The sequence below is a fragment of the Temnothorax nylanderi genome, unplaced genomic scaffold (genome assembly GCF_030848795.1).
Source record: "Temnothorax nylanderi isolate EJ_2023f unplaced genomic scaffold, tnyl_v1.0 TNYL_tig0008_pilon, whole genome shotgun sequence".
NCBI classification, from domain to species: Eukaryota; Metazoa; Arthropoda; class Insecta; order Hymenoptera; family Formicidae; genus Temnothorax; species Temnothorax nylanderi.
Window position 1 is genome coordinate 1,637,658 of NW_027249070.1, and position 22,944 is coordinate 1,660,601.

Here is a 22,944-nt window from a genome sequence, read left to right on the forward strand (position 1 = left end):
TCCGATCGAAAATTCCTAGTAACCCTAGATTCCGGAAGTGCTGAGAGGCATTTAATGAACCCTACACACGATAAAACCGCAGAGAGCGTGGGAGACACAGAGAAAGGGGGGAGGAGTTAGGAGAGAGGGTTTGGGTGTTTGCTTGGAAGAGCGCTCGTGAGAGAACCAATTCGCGAGGATGGACTTCAACATGAAGAAGCTGGTGAAGGATGCGGGAGCCGCCCTCAGCAGGGTCGTGCAGGTGGGAAATCTCTCCTTTTTCCTCTCCTCTACCTGGAGTCGTGGGAGCCCGCGCCGAGAAAACGCGCACGCGACGTCGAGCCCGTCTCGGCGTCTGTCAACCGTTGACACTTCGACGTTCGAAGGCGACAATCGTACGCGTTCGCGCGTCGTTGGACGGCTTCCCCACGGCCGCTCCTCGGTCTTGTCGAAATTCTCTGGATCCCACGTCCCCCGTTTAACCTAGATCCCTGACCTCGTCCTGACGCGCAACGACGTCGTCGACGCTCCGCGATCGAACGAGGACGCGTCATCCTCCTATGACGCTATATCAGCGTTGCAACAATGTCGCGGACTTTGTACTTGACCGTAAAATCGCATTTGTTTGTTGGCGACTATATTACAATGACGTTAGGGATACTATACGTTGAGAGTGTTGCTATATGTCAGAGATCGGCCAAGAAAAATTAAAGAGTGTCACGTTCGTTCTCATGCCTCTCAGATGACGGAGGAGACGCTGGGCACTTCGGAAAAGACCGAGTTAGACGCGCATTTGGAACACCTAGCGGAGAGAGGAAACGCCACCAAAACGTGGACGGAGAAGATACTGCGGAACATGGAAGCGGTGCTTACTCCGAATCCTGGTATATCCAATACCACTCTCGAATTAATTAGATTTTAACTTGATAAAGTATCAACTAACTTGATATTCTGTCGTTGGGTATTTAACAGTACAAAATCTTATCTGTATTTCATCATTAATTCTAAGATAACGTCTTGCAGGTAACAGGATTGAAGATTTCTTTTTTGAAAAGATTGATAAGAGGAGACCTAACAGGTTGAGCAATTTGGAGTATGTAGGCGGCGATATGATAGAAGCTGGGAATGATTTCGGCCCGGGGATAGCTTACGGTTAGTGTTAAAAGGATTCCGATATACATATATAACGCGAAAGAGAACTTGGTGTAGGAAGATTTCGATTTTAGGTAGCGCATTAATAAAGGTCGGCCTGTGCCAGCAGAGATTGGGGCAGATCGAAAGGGATTTCATAGGAACTGCCGCTAATTGTTACATACAGCCTCTGAGGAAGTTCTTGGACGGAGAAATGAAGACTGTCAGCAAGGAAATGGCGATATTGGAAAATAAAAGGTGACGAAAGCTCCACTTATCTCTATCACGCACTAAAAAAAGTATCATCACTAATGTTATATGGTTTTAACGTAGATTGGATCTGGACGCGTGTAAAAATAGAGTAAGGAAAGCGAGGAGCATGCTGGGCCAACAGAGTGTAAGTACCATTAATTGTCGATTTCGTTTAAAAATGTGTTCTATACGTTTACGATGTGTTCTGTCCTCCATACTGCTGCGATTTATAGGAGTCTGGCATATCACCCGAAGTGTTGCTGGATCAGGTATTGACGCAATAGTTTCGCTCGCTCTCTTGATTCAGAAAGATCCAAGCCCAATACGATCATGATAAAAAGATTTTCATTATCCATATCTACTAAGTTTTATAGATATACAATTAGCTCCTTGTCACATACCCATTACATTGTTTGCATATTGCGTTATCATATAATATTCCTCATTATTTATACAAATATATATAATAGATAAGTAAAGAATGGTAATAACATTGCTAAGTCGCGAAGCTACGAATTGTTTTTCTCACAATACGGATTCAATAGCGGTACCTGCGTCTCATGGCTACAGTCACTTTAGCTTCCTGACTTCATTTTAGATAGCAAATATACTAAAATACAGAAAGCAATAAATAAAATGTATACATTGCTCACTCAGGCAGAGAGGGAGCTGAGGGTAGCGCAATCGGAGTTCGATCGACAAGCGGAGATCGTGAAACTGCTGCTGGAGGGTGTCTCGAGCTCGCAGGCCGGACACTTGCGATGCCTGCACGAATTCGTGGAGGCGCAAGCACGCCATTACGCGCAGTGCCATGCCGTCATGCAGGATCTGCAGCGCGAGCTTGCCGGGTAAGTTCGCTGCCCACACTTTTTATAATTTTTTTTCGTTTTTTTTTTTAAATTATTCTGTCTATTCTACTTTTCGTATTCGGCACACCATCGTCCTCGTACAGCATATTATTATCGCAACATTTCTGTACAGCTATCCCACTTTATGGTGATCCGAGTGAGTAATGTTTGACAAACCTTGAATAGTAATATGACTGTTTAGGTATTCGATTCGCGAGCTCCGCTTCTCCTTGTAGTAACCGCGGCGGGCATAGATTTGGACAAAAAGACGCGACAAAATTTTTCACGACACAAATGTCTCGCCGTACAGAAGATGCAGCCGATGCAGCGTTTGTGGTTTGACGAACATTACCTGTTACGGCTGGTTTCAACGAGTGCCCAGTTAACTTTGAACTTTAATCGACAGACAGCCAGAATTAAAGTTTCAAGATAGCTTGACCTCGGTGAAGCCGGCCAGTGATCAATTATACCAGATCTAATGCCGACACGATCGCCGATTAATCGCTTTCCATATCAGCACCCTGTCCCGAGCTTTGTAACATCTAATGAGTAGTGATAGAATGCAGATTGTGTATTTCGTTATCTTAATTACTCCCTGCTTCCTCGGCCTTCCGCGCTATCCGTTGACGCGCGTTCTCTCCCGCTACGCTCTCTATCTCTTGCTTGCATGATTGGTAAATTGCAGGGCACGTCAACCGAGCCCTATGCTGAGAGTCAACAGCGAGGAAGTGATCGAGCTAAACCCCTCGCCCACTCTCCCCCAAAACTCGTCCGTAACCGCCGAATCTGCCGCTTACGTTACCGCCACATTCGACACTGATCTGAGTAAAGTTTAGTTTCCGACCCCTCGAATATGAGCGTTGAGTACGGATTGTTATGAATTTCGAATCCAGTTGGTAATTAACGAATCTACGTTAGCTATCACGCAATATTCCCTTTCTAGCGACGTCCGTTGAAGTTACTTCACGTACGCGTTAAAAATCTTGGTCCCGAGCTTAATCGTTGCAGACTTGTTATCGAATAAATACTCCATAACGTTATATAATTGTATATTTAGGCGAAATAGAACGGACGGAGCATCCTAAACTTCTTTGTGAACGATTTACGGCGATCAGTGCGGTTTACTCTTATCTTTATCTTCTTCTTCTACCACTATTACTACCCTCTTATTGCTCTCTTATTGTTCTTATATTGTCTTTGAGAACAATTGCTTTGGATCGCCGTAACTCGGCCGAGAATGGCCATAATGGCAAGAGAAACTAATCCTCGGTGCTATAACAACGCCATGTAACTAAACAACGACATAATTGTAGATACATATCACGCTTTTCTTGTTTTTATACTAGGATGTTGATAATCTGTTGATAATCTGTTATATACTGCAGGGGAGAGATTAAATTTTCGTTTTTCCCATAATATCAGGAGATATCGAGATGAACCGTGTAACAATAATGCATGTAACTAAATCGGTAAAATTGAAGACACACACACATGCTCGCAAGAGAACTAATTTGCCAAATAAAGTATCTCTAATGCAAAATTCGATCTGTTTGAATTGCATGCATATCGACCCAATTTACCACTTATCTCGCTCGCTGTTAAGTAACGATTATGTAGAATCCGGCGGTGAGGGTGTGCCTAATTAAACGTGAAACGAATGTTACAATATATTCGCGTTGTATGGCAGTGTACACGATCCTCGTAAAAAGTCGCTTACAAGTTTGGTTGTCTTCCTACCCTTACGTTTTTCTCTCGTACACGAGTTTATTACAGAATATAAGATCATAGCACTATAATTCACTTGTCGTTTACCTACCCAGACTATCTGGGGGTCCCTATTACACCACCCCACCAGCCACCACCAACGCACTAGCCGAGAACGGTCAGGACAGAGCGAGAGTGTTGTGCAATTACGACGCGAGGGATCCTAGCGAGCTAAGCGTCATGCAGGACGAGGTAACGAAGTTTGTGATTTAGGTAGGCGAACAGCATGTTTGGCGCGATATTTCGAGCGAAGGGCATGAATCTGTAGTCGGATTAAGTCACAATACTGTAAGGTCACTTACTTATAGTCTTTTCTTTTTAATCACTCTGTATAAATATGTATTGTAGAGAGATTTTCTTTTGTATCTCCCTCGGACCGTGTAAGACTCGTTTTAAGGCTTAAATCTTTCGGGACTGTCGTCGACCTTTCGATTCTCGATTTAGGCTCTGAGAAGAAAAATTCGGACCCGACGCGTCCGTCCGAGAGAGATCCGTCCCGAAAGGATTAAGATACTGCCCCGAGATGTTGAACTTCTTTTAGTACGCGTTATAGAGTTAAGTATTCGTTATTATAAGTACACGTTTCAAATCGAGACGCTCGTATATATTTGCATAACTTTAAGAGCTCTCTGTTAATACTAACAACCCTGTTACTGGTGCATTTATTTTCAAGCAGCTAATACGTTGTTAACTTGCAAGATATTACATGTTGTTCTCGAAAGAAAGCCTGAAAAATCCATAATTCTTACGTATTGTCAGATAGAAAAAAAAGAGAATGTTGAAACTCGCGATACTCTTGCAATGCATTAATATCAATAATATTATATGATTAATGATACATAAATCGTTCTGCAGAGAATCAATGAATATTGTACGCGATCCTTTAAAGAAATTAGTTCCTGTCTTACAAATTACAAAACGTGATACAAAATATCGATTAATCGAATAATTAGCCCAGGAAAGTCTTTGCCTACAAGATTCGCAGTTACAGCCACATCCTGATTGTACACACTGAGTTGTATTACATTGTGCATGATAGATATTGTTGTATCGTAATTTTCAATCTGTTTGAACTTTTACATTTGCTGTTTTACATTTCCTTTCTTAATCGATGTATCGTTAGTATCACGTATTCCCCATGTCTACAGATTTGTAAAATAACGCGGATACAGGGCATATCGCGAGCGGATCGGACCGTACTTGTGCGTGGACGAGTTATTGTATATTTATTCAAATTGTGCATGTATTATCAAATAAACGCCTACCGTTTTACTTTGTTATGAGCATTTTATTTATTGTGTCACGACTACCATATCTTTCATGTATTGTTTTGTACGCTTATCTCGATGTGTATCTATGGTGACGCTATACATAACGCGTGCCTGTGTATTATAATCAATACGATGTACTAATTAGACTGTGTACAAAGTTATACTTTAATAAATTGAATATATCTTGAAAAAAGAAAGACGGGAGACATGTGTGTGTTTTTTCTAGGTAATCGGTTTTTATGAAATTCCCGACGACGACGATTACTTCATGGGAGTCAGAGGCAATCAACGAGGAAAGGTGCCCAAAGTATACCTGGAGACGCTTATTATACGTCGTTAATGCACTTAGAAGCTATCGTCTATTGTCAATTGCATTTCTAGAGTCAATTTAGCGCAATACTCTCTCGCCAAGTTTTTTTTTCCTTCAGCTTATATTAATCAATATAATGACTGTCTTACTTGGCTTGAAAGATTCGTTACTTCAGGACCAAGAGGTTAATATCCCGATTTAAATAAATCACTAGTCTACGATTAAAAGCACACAAACACGATGAAATTATTCTTGTATTCAACATTGTGCCTCGCGACCGCGAGTCGGTTTTTTCTTCTCACGATTGACACCGTGTGGTCGAATAAACACATTTACCGTTTAAAGATTTATTATTAATAGTACATAATATATGTATATAAAATTACTTCTTTTTCGACACACCGACCGTGCGTCCGCGACGACCGGTAGTCTTGGTGTGCTGACCACGTACACGGAGACCCCAGTAGTGACGCAGACCTCTGTGAGCGCGGATCTTCTTCATCCTCTCCAAGTCCTCACGCAGCTTAGAATCCAAGTTGGCACTCGTAAGCTGCAAATTGATACATACACATTAAGTTTTAAAAATACCTCGTGACTTTATTGACAATAGCATAAAATTATATGTAAATAACTGGGTTTTTGTTGCACTCGTACCTCTTACTTTAGAGAATAAGGAATTCTATTAAGCGGTAAAAATGTACAGCAGTGCAGTCGCTATTGCACAAGCTACCAGCTGAACATACAATGAATATTTGCACGATCAGTCGTGAATTTGTGCGATGGAATTTGTACGGTATATCACAAAGATAGACAAACGACTATTGTAAATCACCGCTGTAACTTTATAACATATCTTTACGTCTCAGTTGATTCTCAATAAACACTATTACTCAGTTCTGCATATGTGAGAAATATATTTCTCTAAGTGTATGATTTTACATTTTACATTTTTCGACAATAAAGTCTACGTGTTTCAGAACCTGATCTCTCTTTTTTTTTAATTAATAGTTAACGTACCTGCGAGTACTTTCCATCGACGATGTCTTTCTGCCTGTTGAGGAACCAATCGGGAATTTTGTACTGCCTGGGGTTGGCCATGATAGTGACGATTTTCTCGACCTGAAATTATTTTCAGTACATCAGCAACGGTTCGCACAAACGTAAAATGGCAAGACTCACCTCCTCCTCCGAGCACTCTCCGGCTCGCTTGTCCAGATCGATGTCTGCCTTCTTCAAGACGATGTTGGCGTAACGACGACCGACACCCTTGATCGCGGTCATGGCGAACATGACCTTCCTGTTACCGTCGATGTTCGTGCCCATGACACGAAGAATGTGCTGGAACTTCTCAGGAATTACGAGCGACTGGAAAACAGGAATCCAACGTGGTTATGTGTACACTAACCTCAAACGCGACGCGCGACAATCCGCGAGCCGTTCAACGAATTTTCGCCCGTCGCGTGGAACACCAAATAGTTGGATCTTCGCGATCATCGCGAAAGTGTGCTCGACTGAGAAAATTAAAGTCGCGAAATATGCAACGTCGGGAGGTTAGAGGCCTGGACGCGTCTAACCTCCAAATGTCGCCACGTCAATTTTCCTCGCGACGTTCATCAAAATATTTCCTGAGACGAATTCAAAATCGACAGATTTATCATCCCGCTCGAGCGTTTGGCGCATATCGTGCAAGATTCCGTGGAAAAGCTTGGATTTTGAGAGGGATTCGCGCGGACACTCACCATCTTGCCGTGATGCTTGACACAAAAGGACGGAGAGAGGTGAGGGTGAGAGGTAAGAGAGAGGAATGGAGAATGGAGATGGAGATTCGTGAAACCGGAAGAGACTCTCGTCACTCGTGCTTTGTATCGATTATCGAAAATGGCGCGCATTGCGACTTTTTTTAAGTTACAAACGTGACATTTTATTTTACTGGATATCACAATCACAGACGCTCGCGCGCGCTATTTACCTTGATTATTATACAGTTATTATTACACTATTAACTCCTTAAATCGTACATATATATAAATTAAAATTTAAAATTTAAAATATTTAAATATCCTCTAATATATATATGTGACCTGTTTTTATCTGATGTGATTACATCCGATAGAAACAGATCAACCTAATAGAGGCCCACCACCACCCCCGCCAATTCCCCCGCCAATCGGCGGTCCTCTTTTATTTACAATACGTTTTTTTTACATTTTTATCATTTATTTTATTTCGCTATATATTTTTTTAAATACATACAACGTTATAAAAGAGTTACATTATGAAATTAAAAATATAAAGTGTAGAGAAAAATTTTATTACAAAACTTTACCATATACATATACAACATTAGAAAAGTTACATTATACAATTAAAAATATAATATGCAATAAAATTATATACAATATTTCTTTTCGACGTGTAATTACATATGCAACATTCGGTATGCGTACAATAATGCGAAATTCTCATAATGTAAAACATGTGATTATTATATGACACTTCTTATTAATTTTATTGAATAACAATTTCAAAGTTTATTTTACTTTATTTAATTTTTATGAGCAACTATATACGATCAAGAAGATTGTTAATAAATTTACTACTAATATTTCCCAAAGGAGACTGTTAATTATTGGCATGCTATACAGAATTTACAGTTTTGCGAAGTTCCCTTGTTTGCCAAAATATTAGAGACTACCCTCTAGCTTTAAAAGTTTAAAACATAGATGAAATGGGCAAAAGTATCTCTGAAATGTTTTACATTAAAGGGCAAAATAATGGCATTAACCTACAAGAGGATACATTAGATCTTTGTAATGATTATTCACCGAGAGACTTCCACATAACTGACACCTTCTATTTGTCTTTATTTATTGTCTTTTATTTATTGACCAGTTCCTTTCCTTTATACATATAATGCTTCATCATATTAGATTAGTATCCTTTTCACCTTGTAACCGAAGCTAAATCTTCAGTCGGTGCGCCAATCTTACACAGAAAGCATTGTCTCGTATCGAATTCGAACACTATTGCGAAGTAACTATTGCGAAGTCGACTGTTTGGTAAGTAGATTACACATTATCATATAACACTTACGAGTTACTATATTTATTAGATAATTTCTTTGGTCTTTTTTCTCTGATTTATAAGTCAGCAGTCAATGCCACGGGTGATTTTGTTCACAAATTTCGCGTCCTGACCACCGATTTAAAGTACATGTCTACATTTCCACTTTATATGCGTTATTATTGACGACTCGTTTTAAGATCATAACCGAATTTTAAAACGTTACAAAGTTTGCATAATTGAAAATTATATAAGACGATAGAGCCAGTGAACAAAGCTAAGTATAAGTGCTTAAAATATGTATTATAAATTAGTAAACTGAAAAAACAAACGTTTCGACTTTCAATACGATCATCTTCAGTACGCAATATACGGATAAGAATTATCTAAAGAAAAATAGACAATCGTTGAATTCCAACGGAAAAAACTTAAGTTAAAATCTTACATTATAATTAAGAATTGAGTCGATAAATTACATATGTAGTATCTGATCTTATTGAGAACCTCTTAATGTCTCTCAATAAAGTCAAATACACATGTAATTTATCGGCTCAATTCTTAATTATAAAAAAAAACTTAATTAAAAACCGATATACTAATTCAAGTTTTTCCGTTGGAATAATTCTTATCGGTATATTGCGCACTGAAGATGATCGTATTGAAGGTCGAACATGTGTTCTTTCAGTTTACTGAAATACATATAATACATATTTTAAGCACGTATACCCAGCTTTGTTCGCTAGCCCTATCCTCTTATATTGTTTCAAATTTTAATTGTTACATTGAATAGAGTCTAAAGCTTGAGACCAAAACGTCTGTAATTTGTATTTATGTTTGTATTAAAGTTAATTTTTGTATTTTATATCTCTCGCTTTAACAACGGCATTTTGCTCTTATTTTCCTTAAGCTTGAAATATGATATATATAAAGAGCGTATTTCTTATTTTTGTTCAATTTTTATATATTTATTTTATGCTCGTCGGGAAGCTTAAGATTATTTAATTTACCCATCACCGCGTCGCCTGAAGATGGCTCAAAATTGAGCCGAAACGTACACAATTTGTATTGAATTATTAATTAAATATTACATAACGTTAACTCATGCACAACTAATCGCGCTAGACTTTCAAGGCCTATACTTTTTTCGTTACCGGTTAATATTCTTAGAATCAGATACGTAGCTGAAACGCATATAAGATATAAGAAACTAAATCGAATTCCGCGGGAAGTTAAATTACAAACATCGCGTTAACAAAACAGTTTGGAAATAAATAGAATCAAATAATCATGTTACAACTGCAGATATCCAGAAAAAATGATTTGTGTCTTTGTTAAATAGCAATTGCCCATATTTTTAGAGTTCCCAAAAGCATTTTTTTTTAAATATCAATTAACCATTATTTTCTTTTAATGATATACTAATATCTCCTCAATCTCGCAAATTATTAAAATATTACATTCTCTTTAACTATACAAGTGTAAGAAACATATTTTTATAGAGAAACTACGAAATGGCGCTCATAACGGAGTACTGGATCCTGGATGGCATAATTCTCATAACTCTCATTGTAATCGCTTACAATGCTTACCTTTACATAACTCGCAATTTCAAGTACTGGGAAAAACGAGGTGTTCTGCAAATACCGCCAACGCCATTCTTTGGCAATTTCAAAGAGTGTCTATTCCTGAAGAAATCCCCATCATACTTTTTAAAAGAACTCTACGAGCGAAAGAAGGATGTGCCTTATATAGGTCTCTACATTTTTAACAAGCCCTTCTTGTTGCTTCGCGATCGCAAAGTCATTCGGCACGTCCTCACAGCAGATTCTAATTTTGACAATCGATACTCCTCGGCCGATCCAAAGGATCGTATTGGTTACGCCAATCTCTTCTTCACGAGAGAAGATCACTTTAAATGGAAAGACAAAATAATGCAATTTTTTTTTAACGATGATGTACAGATGTATGCATTTGACCCGAAATGCGGAAAGCATTTAGTTGAATATCTTGACTCATTGGAATTAAATGGTAAGTTGGAGGGTATATTAAGTAATCCTTGAAATTAAGAAATGTAAAAAGACGAGAAAACAGGATAAAGACTGTGACTATAATTACAATCATCTGTAAAATTTTTGTAGTATTAAGATATTTTATGTTACTCTAATGCACACGTAGATGTTTGCTTGTCCTCTTCTAATATAGTAAAAAATGCGAAAATCAGTATAATATCTGCAGGCTAAACAGATTTAATCAACTGATAACATTGCCGGCAGGTAATGGACAAATAATAGACGTAATGGACGTAAGTACAAAATTTACCATGGATGTGATATGGAGCATTGTTTTTGGACGCGATGACGTGAACACGTTTCAAAATCCAGACTCCGATTATAGCAGACATGCCAAAACGATGTTAGAAAATAATTATAGGCGCACCTGGAAGATGCTCGCAATATTCTTCCTACCAAATCTAACTCGTTTTCTTAAACTAAAAGTGTTTGGTAAGAAGACAACCGATTTTATGCGCAAAATTTTCTGGGAGACAATGCTGGATCGCCGTAGTTATATATCGGAATGGGACGAATCTGAGTATCCTCCGTATCCTCACCCGCGCCATTATAAGAGATACGACCTCATCGATATTCTAGTCGACATCAAGTGGAATGATCCTGGATGGAGATACATTGAAAATTTCAGTAAGCCAAATAATTACGTTGACATAATTTATATAAAAGAATAAATAAAGATGTGTAACATAACGGCTTGCGATAACAAAATCAGAGTAACCGTCATGTTTGATCAATAATCATGAGAAACGAATTTATTCACGGCAAGTATCAAAAGCTTTTAGAACTTTATAGATAAATTAAATTTCAGGACTTGAACATGTCGAAGAAGATGATCTTTTGGCACAAGCATCTAGTTTCTTCTTATTTGGTTTTGAAACCATCTCAACGACTGTGGCCTTCGCGTTGTATGAACTCGCATTGCAACCTAAAATTCAGAACACTCTAAGAAATGAAATACTCGAGGTACTGAAGAAATCCAATGGAAGAGTTACACATAGCATGGTATGCGACTATCATCCGCTGAGTCTCTTTCGTAATTTTTTTATTTTTGTAAATTATTTTTAGTGATATATATTTTTAAATTTAATTGTATATACATTTATGGCTTATAATGCAAAGAAAATATATTTTAAGTCACAGAAAATGAACTAAAAATCAAGATAAAGTCTTATTTGACTATTTGTAATTATAATTTGAATGAAAAATTATTTTTATACCTTGTTTATTATTACCAGATGGAGCCAAACTCACTGTCATTACCGTATCTCGATATGGTGGTCTCAGAAACTTTGAGAATGTACCCGCCATTGGGATTCCTAAATTACATGGCTAAGAAAAATTATGAAGTGCCGGAGCACAATCTCGTAATTGAGGAGGGTACGCCGGTTTACGTTTCGTTACTTGGCCTACACTATGATTCAAAATATTTCCGCAATCCTAATATATTTGATCCGGAGCGATTTAACGAGAGGAACAAACGTAACATACCGGAAGACGTCTATATCCCATTCGGAAGAGGCGAACGTTTTTGTATGGGTAAGAAAATCGATTTTAATATAATCTCTATATCCTACATTAAGATATTAATACATATTTCTTCAGTTCTTCTTCATCAACATAATATAGACTACATACACTTATATATTTTGTAGCCGAGAAATTCGGACTTGTTCAAACGAGGTTAGTCCTGCTTATAATATTGAGTAAATACAAGGTGACACGGTGCGAGAAAACTTCGATACCAGTAAAAATTGATCCAAGAGGACCCATGACAGTGCCATTAAACAATGTATTATATCTCAAGGTCCAGAAAATTAACCCTTTAGCGGGCTGTGTACATAATTATGTACAGTCAAAAAAGAAAACTAAAAAAACTAAAAAAAATAAAAAAACTAAAAGAAAGTAAAAAACTTTCATCAGGGACGAACGGGATCGATGTGTGGCCCCTAAAGGGTTAATACTAATGTTATTTAGAACAAAATACGTTTTTAGTTAAAATAAATATACAATTATCCTTTTACTTTAAGGACGCAATCAGTGTTTTGATAAGAAATCTGTATGATTAAATATAAAAATTAATAGAAGAGTGCCCAGAAGATGATGAAGCAAGACAAAGAAATGCTAATCCTAAACCTTTGCCAGTTTCGCCAAGAAGGGGAATGATGATAGAAGAACCAGAGCCGGTAGTTACAGGAATGCAAACACGTAATGCAGAGAAATCGGAAGGAGAAAGCATACCTTTTACTAAGAAAAAATTAGAAGAACCGCCGTTTATTGAACACATAGTCCATGCAGAAATACACAATAATTCAATAAATCAGATAAATAATAATGAATCTTTAGAAATGCACAATGATCCAATAAATCAGATAAATAATACTGAATCTTCACCTTTAGAATCGTCAAACATTATAAATAACACTCAAAACGAAACACTTGAAATAGAAACATCCTTAGAAAACATTAACAACAATGACATGAATTCTTTAATTAGCGACAATGAAAATATAAATACTTTAAATTCACAAATAACTGTACCATCTAATCTTTTAGAAATACTAAATAGTTTAACAGGAGATTGTGAAAATTATGAGATTTATCAAAATAAGCCTACGCATGTAAATTATTGCGAGGACCACACGAAAATTACAGAGGAAAGAACCAACGACGACAAACCGAAAGACGACCAGGAAGATCAAGTTACTGACGATGGCGACTCCGAGGAAGAAGAGGAGGTAGAACGAAGTGAGGAAGAAGGAGACAGCGACAGTGAAGAAGATATAGACACAACATTCAATGAACTTACGATTACAGACGAGACCTTGGACAGAACTGAAAAACAAATAATAACGCGAGGACAAAAATACAGTATAATAAATAGTCGTGATCAAATATTTATGAGAAGAGAACATTATTTATATTTCCTAACCGCAAATGGTAAACCTACTATTCGATTGAAAAACCGATTAATTAAACTTTCCGCGAAACACAATATATATAAACCAATTATATTTACCGCATGTTGTTCCGCCGGCGCCTGATGCCTCTCCCTGGCCTCCACCTCCTCTCAGGCTGCTCGGGATGTCCCTCGTGTTCCCTCGATGCGAAGCAACGTTGCTCCTTCCCGCGTGGACATTTTCTGTAACATAAAAATAATCGAATCGATTAAATACGTGTCACGCGAATCGAACATCTTATTCGTTATTCAGAGTAATATTATATTTTAAATTACTTCTTCGAAAAAGGTTTCTACGTTAGAATCAACTTGAATCAAATTTTTCAAAATATTTCTTTTTACTAATTTAAATTCCGAAACACGGTTTAATGTAAGAACTGAATAAGCACAAAGAGGGATTCTATATCTTAAAAAAAAATAAAAAGTAACACTTACCAGAAGTGTTGGTACGCCGATGCCCGATGCCTATCCTAGGCCTCCTCCTCCTCTCAGAGTGCTCGGAATGTCAGCTACGCAGGATTCCCTCGCTGCTCCGATGTCACCTTCTGCGTCGTTATTTTCTGAAACATTCAAATGAACGATTCGATTAAGTAAAGACAGAAGAGATAGAAAATTTTTGGACATAAGTGACATAGTACGTGAAAATCAATTACACTCACCACTTTCTTTCATGCTGTTCCGGCCGCAAAATCCACCTCCACCTCCGGGTCAGATAGGAGTCTCGAGCCACATTGAGACTCGTGGCAATGCAGTGTGACTTCATCCCTTAAGCAAGAAAAATCAAGAAGCATTTCAGCTATATTGCATTAATTTTACAACGTTTTTGCAATATAGTCAAAATGTTTCTTGACTTTTCTCGCTTAATGGAAATGTAATTGCTGAAAGGAATTAAAAATTATTCCCTACCTACGTTTTAACTAGGTCCCTTTTTTTTTTTTTTTGTTTTACGTGGTGGAAATCTTCCATCACTGGAATCCCCACGACGTCCTGGAGGCAACCCGTCAGCAGTGGCAACCAGTCACGGTGGCTGTGCCACCGATCGGGGAGCACCACTGGTCGGGGAGTGCCTCCATTCTTCCGGGGTTTGAGTGACCAGTGACCCCCCTTTCGGGAGGAAGACTCCCCCTTCCCCGGGGCGGGGCGGGGGGAGTGCCGGATTCTGCGGAGAGCAGAACATTAAAGTTCCGCCATTTCCCCGCAGCCTACCGGCTAAAACCACCACGAGTGACCCTAACAGAGGATTTATTTATTACACGCTCACTGCTGAGAAAAGCGTGATGTCGCCGAAGGCAGACAGGGGGAGGATTTATTTGTTACACGCTCACTGCTGAGAAAAGCGTGATGTCGCCGAAGGCAGACAGGGGGAGGATTTATTTGTTACACGCTCACTGCTGAGAAAAGCGTGATGTCGCCGAAGGCAGACAGGAGGAGGATTTATTTGTTACACGCTCACTACTGGAGAAAAGCGTGATGTCGCCGAAGGCAGACAGGAGGAGGATTTATTTTTACACGCTCACTACTGGAGAAAAGCGTGATGTCGCCGAAGGCAGACAGGAGGAGGATTTATTTTTTACACGCTCACTACTGGAGAAAAGCGTGATGTCGCCGAAGGCAGACAGGAGGAGGATTTACTTTTTACACGCTCACTACTGGAGAAAAGCGTGATGTCGCCGAAGGCAGACAGGAGGAGGATTTACTTTTTACACGCTCACTACTGGAGAAAAGCGTGATGTCGCCGAAGGCAGACAGGAGGAGGATTTACTTTTTACACGCTCACTACTGGAGAAAAGCGTGATGTCGCCGAAGGCAGACAGGAGGAGGATTTACTTTTTACACGCTCACTACTGGAGAAAAGCGTGATGTCGCCGAAGGCAGACAGGAGGAGGATTTACTTTTTACACGCTCACTACTGGAGAAAAGCGTGATGTCGCCGAAGGCAGACAGGAGGAGGATTTACTTTTTACACGCTCACTACTGGAGAAAAGCGTGATGTCGCCGAAGGCAGACAGGAGGAGGATTTACTTTTTACACGCTCACTACTGGAGAAAAGCGTGATGTCGCCGAAGGCAGACAGGAGGAGGATTTACTTTTTACACGCTCACTACTGGAGAAAAGCGTGATGTCGCCGAAGGCAGACAGGAGGAGGATTTACTTTTTACACGCTCACTACTGGAGAAAAGCGTGATGTCGCCGAAGGCAGACAGGAGGAGGATTTACTTTTTACACGCTCACTACTGGAGAAAAGCGTGATGTCGCCGAAGGCAGACAGGAGGAGGATTTACTTTTTACACGCTCACTACTGGAGAAAAGCGTGATGTCGCCGAAGGCAGACAGGAGGAGGATTTACTTTTTACACGCTCACTACTGGAGAAAAGCGTGATGTCGCCGAAGGCAGACAGGAGGAGGATTTACTTTTTACACGCTCACTACTGGAGAAAAGCGTGATGTCGCCGAAGGCAGACAGGAGGAGGATTTACTTTTTACACGCTCACTACTGGAGAAAAGCGTGATGTCGCCGAAGGCAGACAGGAGGAGGATTTACTTTTTACACGCTCACTACTGGAGAAAAGCGTGATGTCGCCGAAGGCAGACAGGAGGAGGATTTACTTTTTACACGCTCACTACTGGAGAAAAGCGTGATGTCGCCGAAGGCAGACAGGAGGAGGATTTACTTTTTACACGCTCACTACTGGAGAAAAGCGTGATGTCGCCGAAGGCAGACAGGAGGAGGATTTACTTTTTACACGCTCACTACTGGAGAAAAGCGTGATGTCGCCGAAGGCAGACAGGAGGAGGATTTACTTTTTACACGCTCACTACTGGAGAAAAGCGTGATGTCGCCGAAGGCAGACAGGAGGAGGATTTACTTTTTACACGCTCACTACTGGAGAAAAGCGTGATGTCGCCGAAGGCAGACAGGAGGAGGATTTACTTTTTACACGCTCACTACTGGAGAAAAGCGTGATGTCGCCGAAGGCAGACAGGAGGAGGATTTACTTTTTACACGCTCACTACTGGAGAAAAGCGTGATGTCGCCGAAGGCAGACAGGAGGAGGATTTACTTTTTACACGCTCACTACTGGAGAAAAGCGTGATGTCGCCGAAGGCAGACAGGAGGAGGATTTACTTTTTACACGCTCACTACTGGAGAAAAGCGTGATGTCGCCGAAGGCAGACAGGAGGAGGATTTACTTTTTACACGCTCACTACTGGAGAAAAGCGTGATGTCGCCGAAGGCAGACAGGAGGAGGATTTACTTTTTACACGCTCACTACTGGAGAAAAGCGTGATGTCGCCGAAGGCAGACAGGAGGAGGATTTACTTTTTACACGCTCACTACTGGAGAAAAGCGTGATGTCGCCGAAGGCAGACAGGAGGAGGATTTACTTTTTACACGCTCACTACTGGAGAAAAGCGTGATGTCGCCGAAGGCAGACAGGAGGAGGATTTACTTTTTACACGCTCACTACTGGAGAAAAGCGTGATGTCGCCGAAGGCAGACAGGAGGAGGATTTACTTTTTACACGCTCACTACTGGAGAAAAGCGTGATGTCGCCGAAGGCAGACAGGAGGAGGATTTACTTTTTACACGCTCACTACTGGAGAAAAGCGTGATGTCGCCGAAGGCAGACAGGAGGAGGATTTACTTTTTACACGCTCACTACTGGAGAAAAGCGTGATGTCGCCGAAGGCAGACAGGAGGAGGATTTACTTTTTACACGCTCACTACTGGAGAAAAGCGTGATGTCGCCGAAGGCAGACAGGAGGAGGATTTACTTTTTACACGCTCACTACTGGAGAAAAGCGTGATGTCGCCGAAGGCAGACAGGAGGAGGATTTACTTTTTACACGCTCACTACTGGAGAAAAGCGTGATGTCGCCGAAGGCAGACAGGAGGAGGATTTACTTTTTACACGCTCACTACTGGAGAAAAGCGTGATGTCGCCGAAGGCAGACAGGAGGAGGATTTACTTTTTACACGCTCACTACTGGAGAAAAGCGTGATGTCGCCGAAGGCAGACAGGAGGAGGATTTACTTTTTACACGCTCACTACTGGAGAAAAGCGTGATGTCGCCGAAGGCAGACAGGAGGAGGATTTACTTTTTACACGCTCACTACTGGAGAAAAGCGTGATGTCGCCGAAGGCAGACAGGAGGAGGATTTACTTTTTACACGCTCACTACTGGAGAAAAGCGTGATGTCGCCGAAGGCAGACAGGAGGAGGATTTACTTTTTACACGCTCACTACTGGAGAAAAGCGTGATGTCGCCGAAGGCAGACAGGAGGAGGATTTACTTTTTACACGCTCACTACTGGAGAAAAGCGTGATGTCGCCGAAGGCAGACAGGAGGAGGATTTACTTTTTACACGCTCACTACTGGAGAAAAGCGTGATGTCGCCGAAGGCAGACAGGAGGAGGATTTACTTTTTACACGCTCACTACTGGAGAAAAGCGTGATGTCGCCGAAGGCAGACAGGAGGAGGATTTACTTTTTACACGCTCACTACTGGAGAAAAGCGTGATGTCGCCGAAGGCAGACAGGAGGAGGATTTACTTTTTACACGCTCACTACTGGAGAAAAGCGTGATGTCGCCGAAGGCAGACAGGAGGAGGATTTACTTTTTACACGCTCACTACTGGAGAAAAGCGTGATGTCGCCGAAGGCAGACAGGAGGAGGATTTACTTTTTACACGCTCACTACTGGAGAAAAGCGTGATGTCGCCGAAGGCAGACAGGAGGAGGATTTACTTTTTACACGCTCACTACTGGAGAAAAGCGTGATGTCGCCGAAGGCAGACAGGAGGAGGATTTACTTTTTACACGCTCACTACTGGAGAAAAGCGTGATGTCGCCGAAGGCAGACAGGAGGAGGATTTACTTTTTACACGCTCACTACTGGAGAAAAGCGTGATGTCGCCGAAGGCAGACCGGAGGAGGATTTACTTGTTACACGCTCACTACTGGAGAAAAGCGTGATGTCGCCGAAGGCAGACCCTTAGGAGGTTTTCTGTCAGGGTTTTCCTTCCCTTAGGTCGGTTAGGAGAGCCTAAGCTCCTCTCTCACGGCTCCGACCAGCCGAGCGGACTTTTTATAGAGGCCGCTTACCTCGCGAGTCCTTAAAAGGACTCCCCGGTCCACGACAGACCCGTAGGGCTGCCGTAGATTGCGGTACTTGTGTGCTCGGGTACTCCGGGTGCGCAAAACCCGTAGTGGAGGGCTCCCCCGTGCCCCTAAAGGGTCCGGGAGGACTCCCCCCACCCCCTGGAGGGAAGATTTATTACACGCTTAACTTTATCAGCGTGATGTCTTTAGCAGACAAAATTTTTTACACGCTTAATTTTTTTCAAGCGTGATGTCTTTTGCAGACTCGAGCCACATTGAGACTCGTGGCAATGCAGTGTGACTTCATCCCTTAAGCAAGAAAAATCAAGAAGCATTTCAGCTATATTGCATCAATTTTACAACGTTTTTGCAATATAGTCAAAATGTTTCTTGACTCTTCTCGCTTAATGGAAATGTAATTGCTGAAAGGAATTAAAAATTATTCCCTACGTTTTAACTAAGTAGCTTTTTTTTTTCTTTTTACGTGGTGGAAATCTTCCATCACTGGAATCCCCACGACGTCCTGGAGGCAACCCGTCAGCAGTGGCAACCAGTCACGGTGGCTGTGCCACCGATCGGGGAGCACCACTGGTCGGGGAGTGCCTCCATTCTTCCGGGGTTTGAGTGACCAGTGACCCCCCTTTCGGGAGGAAGACCCCCCCTTCCCCGGGGCGGGGCGGGGGGAGTGCCGGATTCTGCGGAGAGCAGAACATTAAAGTTCCGCCATTTCCCCGCAGCCTACCGGCTAAAACCACCACGAGTGACCCTAACACCGCGTCGAGCGAGCAAGGGGGGAAGTCGCGCCGCGTGTCACTGCCGCCGGTAGACAACGCGCGTATTTATACGGTCGAGCGAGCAAGGGGGGAAGTCGCGCCGCGTGTCACTGCCGCCGGTAGACAACGCGCCGATTTATACGGTCGAGCGAGCAAGGGGGGAAGTCGCGCCGCGTGTCACTGCCGCCGGTAGACAACGCGCCGATTTATACGGTCGAGCGAGCAGGGGGGGAGGTCGCGCCGCGTGTCACTGCCGCCGGTAGACAACGCGCCGATTTATACGGTCGAGCGAGCAGGGGGGGAGGTCGCGCCGCGTGTCACTGCCGCCTGTAGACAACGCGCCGATTTATACGGTCGAGCGAGCAGGGGGGGAGGTCGCGCCGCGTGTCACTGCCGCCTGTAGACAACGCGCCGATTTATACGGTCGAGCGAGCAGGGGGGGAGGTCGCGCCGCGTGTCACTGCCGCCGGTAGACAACGCGCCGATTTATACGGTCGAGCGAGCAGGGGGGGAGGTCGCGCCGCGTGTCACTGCCGCCGGTAGACAACGCGCCGATTTATACGGTCGAGCGAGCAGGGGGGGAGGTCGCGCCGCGTGTCACTGCCGCCGGTAGACAACGCGCCGATTTATACGGTCGAGCGAGCAGGGGGGGAGGTCGCGCCGCGTGTCACAGCGCCGGTAGATGATTATAATGTTGCGGTTGATTACGAATCGTTGCGATCGTTAATAAGCGCGCGTTAATCATATCGGAAAAAAATAAACAACTACGTTGGATCGTTAATAAAATCTTAATTAAGTGACTTAATTTTGCTTTTAATTTTACAATGATACGCGTAATTAATGTATTCGTCCAAGAATTAATACACAGCAGCAATGGAAAGTAAAACAGAATTATATTATCAAGAAATGAAAGAATTTTATGTTAATCGCGTTCTAATAAAAATCGTCGTGATTATATCTTCCCGGAAGAGGAGAACGAGCGAATATAATTTTTCTAGCTCTACCGGGAATCGAACCCGGGACCTTTGGCTCAATAGACCAGTGCGCTGTCTACTAGGCCATGCTCGTCCTCAATAAAATATACACAGAGAAAAAATAATGTTGTATCAACAGCATTAGTCTAATTGGAAATAATCTTGTTTTATTTCATTAAAACAAAAGCATAATGTATTGAATTAACAAGATTATTTCCAATTAGACTCAGGCTGTTGATACAACATTATTTTTTTCTCCGTGTATATTTGCCAAATTTAAATAATTGCCTATAAATTTCAGGCGACTGGTATACTTCGCATGTTCTGCGATACAAATAACATTAGATGCATTAATAAATAATGCATCGACATAACGTATGTGCTTATGGATGCATTCTCCCGTAAGCACAATAAATCGATAAATAATGATGATGCTCCAGGATTAATTATTTAGCCTAGTCTGATCTAGTCTATCCATTTTAGAGCAACGAATTTGTAAGAAGTCGCATTTATCTATAGTACTATTATGTGGATACAATACATAAATATATCTAATATAGGTCTCACAAATTCGTTACCCCATATTATTGTAAAAAATTCGTCACTCACCGATCCGATGCGCAACGGGCGGAGTAATTCGGCCACGTAACTACGATGATACTGTAACAAAAACGAAAGATATAAATTAAAGAGGCGCTGAAAATGATAAATGTTTCAAAAAATACACATAATTTTACGCGCATCTAAATTCGTCTTTCAATTAGATTCACTGATATAATTATCTATTTTCCGGAAAAAATATTTACAAAAATAAATTTTTATAAAATTTTAAATAATTTCTTTTTTTCTAATTAGTTTTAGCTTATCGAAATAAAACTCCGAATAAATGAGGAAAAACTATTAATTTTATGCAGATAAAAGATGATACTTACCCCAAGGTTGCTCCGCCGGGGCCCGATGTCTCTCTCAGACCTCCTCCTCCTCCTCTCAGGACGTCAGGCTTCCTCCTCTCATCGCGCACAGGACACTCGCGAGAAACACTCGCGGATAATAAACTACAATCGCGCGCGGACTAATTTCATTAAAAGTCTTTCTCGCGCGATACTGTACGGCACTCCCGTTTAAAAAAGTCCTTTAGTCCGATTATACTTGAACGGCACTCCCGAAGCAAACGCGACGAACCGGCTGCGGTTCGTTTATTCAATTAAATCGGCGGACGAGGGTACGTTAGCTTCCCCGTCTTTGAATTTTTATCCAAGCAGAACAAGAGTTTTGCTTGGGTAAAATCCTCGTACTGGGTACTGGGCCTTCCCACCTCGCCAAGGTCGTACCCATGGGAAGGAAGTACTTTACTCTGTAGTAATATAAAAACAGGTAACATAGATTGATTAAACAAAACCACAATTAAGATTGAATATCGTATGCACATTACGCCGCGGTATCGAGCACGTAAATCTCGCGAAGGTAAGTACTATTAATGCATGCTTTGCACGATAAGGAGTCGCGATTATACGCGGCACGAAATACACGAGTCACAAAAATAAGAAATATTCACGAACGAGCGTTGTATCGTTGTATCACAGCGTGCTATTTACTTGAATCATTTACTTGAATCACGATACGATTTCACGTTGTCACTCGGCCCTCTTTCCGCTCTTCGAAAAGAATCGGGGATAATCGCACGACAATTCCGGCACAGCACACAGCACGTTCAAAGCACGACACGATTCGAGATATGCCGCGTAAATGAATGCCACGCACATTCGATGGTCCAGCGACATATGGCGGCCCGGGCCGGGACGAGCGATTATCGCCCGCGAATATCACGACGAAACTACAAATCACTCACGACACGTCACGACTCGCAATTGCCGTACGAGGTACCTTCGCCTCGACGCCCTCGACATCTCCGTCTCGAGCGAGCGACACATTAATTCATTCACGACACTTGATACACACTTGATGCAAATTATTGAGCGCCTCGTCGATTATTCCCGCGAAACGAGGAGCAGGAATGCCAATCGCACGAACGAGCGCGCGTTCCGAATCAGCACCCACGGCACGGAGCACAAACACTTGACACCTGTTCGAAATTTATCGGGAGAATGACTGATTGTGAGTAATATCCGCAGGTGAGGGTACTCCGAGCGTCGGCAAAACAAGTATCAAGGCTGTCTCGCCGATGGAAATGATCGTCCGCGCGCCGACTTTGCACGTACGTTGCTGCGAAATCGGCGGACTCATTCAACGGTCGCGATCGCGGTATTGCGACTGCCAAGGCCGAGGCCGAGGTGCCGACTGCCGAGTGCCGCGTGCCGCGTGCCTCGCCGACGCGCGGCGGCGGGCGGCGAGAGCGGCCGAACGTGATTCGGCATTCGGCCGGATTCGAAGGCTCCCGGCTCGACTCGCCGCGCGGCGCGGCGCGAACGCAAGTAATTAATACGTTAA

At 42.0% G+C, this 22,944-nt stretch overlaps 3 protein-coding genes and 2 long non-coding RNA genes across 13 annotated transcripts in view; 3 read left to right on the forward strand and 2 right to left on the reverse strand.

The window, feature by feature from the left end:
- Positions 1-82: 82 nt before the first annotated feature.
- Positions 83-6,539, forward strand: Endob (SH3 domain containing GRB2 like, endophilin-B). 5 transcript variants are annotated; one of them, XM_071723765.1, is made up of 9 exons: positions 83-241; positions 722-863; positions 1,003-1,131; positions 1,206-1,368; positions 1,444-1,507; positions 1,596-1,631; positions 2,020-2,210; positions 4,031-4,187; positions 5,472-6,539. In XM_071723765.1, the coding sequence occupies exons 1-8, from the start codon at positions 179-181 to the stop codon at positions 4,185-4,187; spliced, it is 945 nt and encodes a 314-aa protein (XP_071579866.1). In that variant the 5' UTR covers positions 83-178; the 3' UTR covers positions 5,472-6,539. The 5 variants fall into 5 exon arrangements, with proteins under 5 accessions (XP_071579866.1, XP_071579857.1, XP_071579861.1 ...); XM_071723756.1 differs by having other exon boundaries at positions 4,031-4,166; XM_071723760.1 differs by lacking the exon at positions 1,596-1,631 and having other exon boundaries at positions 4,031-4,166.
- On the reverse strand, positions 5,887-7,459 carry Rps18 (ribosomal protein S18). The gene is made up of 4 exons (XM_071723791.1): positions 7,295-7,459; positions 6,735-6,920; positions 6,573-6,674; positions 5,887-6,105 (listed from the first exon to the last, which is right to left on the reverse strand). The coding sequence occupies exons 1-4, from the start codon at positions 7,442-7,444 to the stop codon at positions 5,938-5,940; spliced, it is 606 nt and encodes a 201-aa protein (XP_071579892.1). The 5' UTR covers positions 7,445-7,459; the 3' UTR covers positions 5,887-5,937.
- Positions 7,460-8,160: 701 nt separating this feature from the next.
- LOC139784720 (uncharacterized) lies at positions 8,161-21,443 on the reverse strand. 3 transcript variants are annotated; one of them, XR_011721659.1, is made up of 6 exons: positions 21,429-21,443; positions 21,106-21,156; positions 14,303-14,408; positions 14,079-14,203; positions 11,905-13,826; positions 8,161-11,612 (listed from the first exon to the last, which is right to left on the reverse strand). It is a non-coding gene; the product is annotated as an uncharacterized lncRNA (long non-coding RNA). The 3 variants fall into 3 exon arrangements; XR_011721656.1 differs by lacking the exons at positions 21,106-21,156; positions 21,429-21,443 and adding an exon at positions 14,550-14,671; XR_011721650.1 differs by lacking the exons at positions 21,106-21,156; positions 21,429-21,443 and having other exon boundaries at positions 14,303-14,668.
- LOC139784674 (cytochrome P450 6k1-like) lies at positions 10,130-13,581 on the forward strand. Of its 3 annotated transcripts, XM_071723875.1 has the most exons (6): positions 10,130-10,646; positions 10,892-11,314; positions 11,496-11,689; positions 11,923-12,223; positions 12,340-12,476; positions 12,715-13,581. In XM_071723875.1, the coding sequence occupies exons 1-6, from the start codon at positions 10,130-10,132 to the stop codon at positions 12,751-12,753; spliced, it is 1,611 nt and encodes a 536-aa protein (XP_071579976.1). In that variant the 3' UTR covers positions 12,754-13,581. The 3 variants fall into 3 exon arrangements, with proteins under 3 accessions (XP_071579976.1, XP_071579970.1, XP_071579981.1); XM_071723869.1 differs by having other exon boundaries at positions 12,340-13,581; XM_071723880.1 differs by lacking the exon at positions 12,715-13,581 and having other exon boundaries at positions 12,290-12,552.
- LOC139784730 (uncharacterized) overlaps positions 21,380-22,944 on the forward strand; it is a 61,639-nt gene continuing 60,074 nt past the window's right edge. The window contains exon 1 of the long non-coding RNA XR_011721664.1: positions 21,380-22,928. This is a non-coding gene — a long non-coding RNA (uncharacterized lncRNA). The remainder of the gene's footprint in view (positions 22,929-22,944) is intronic.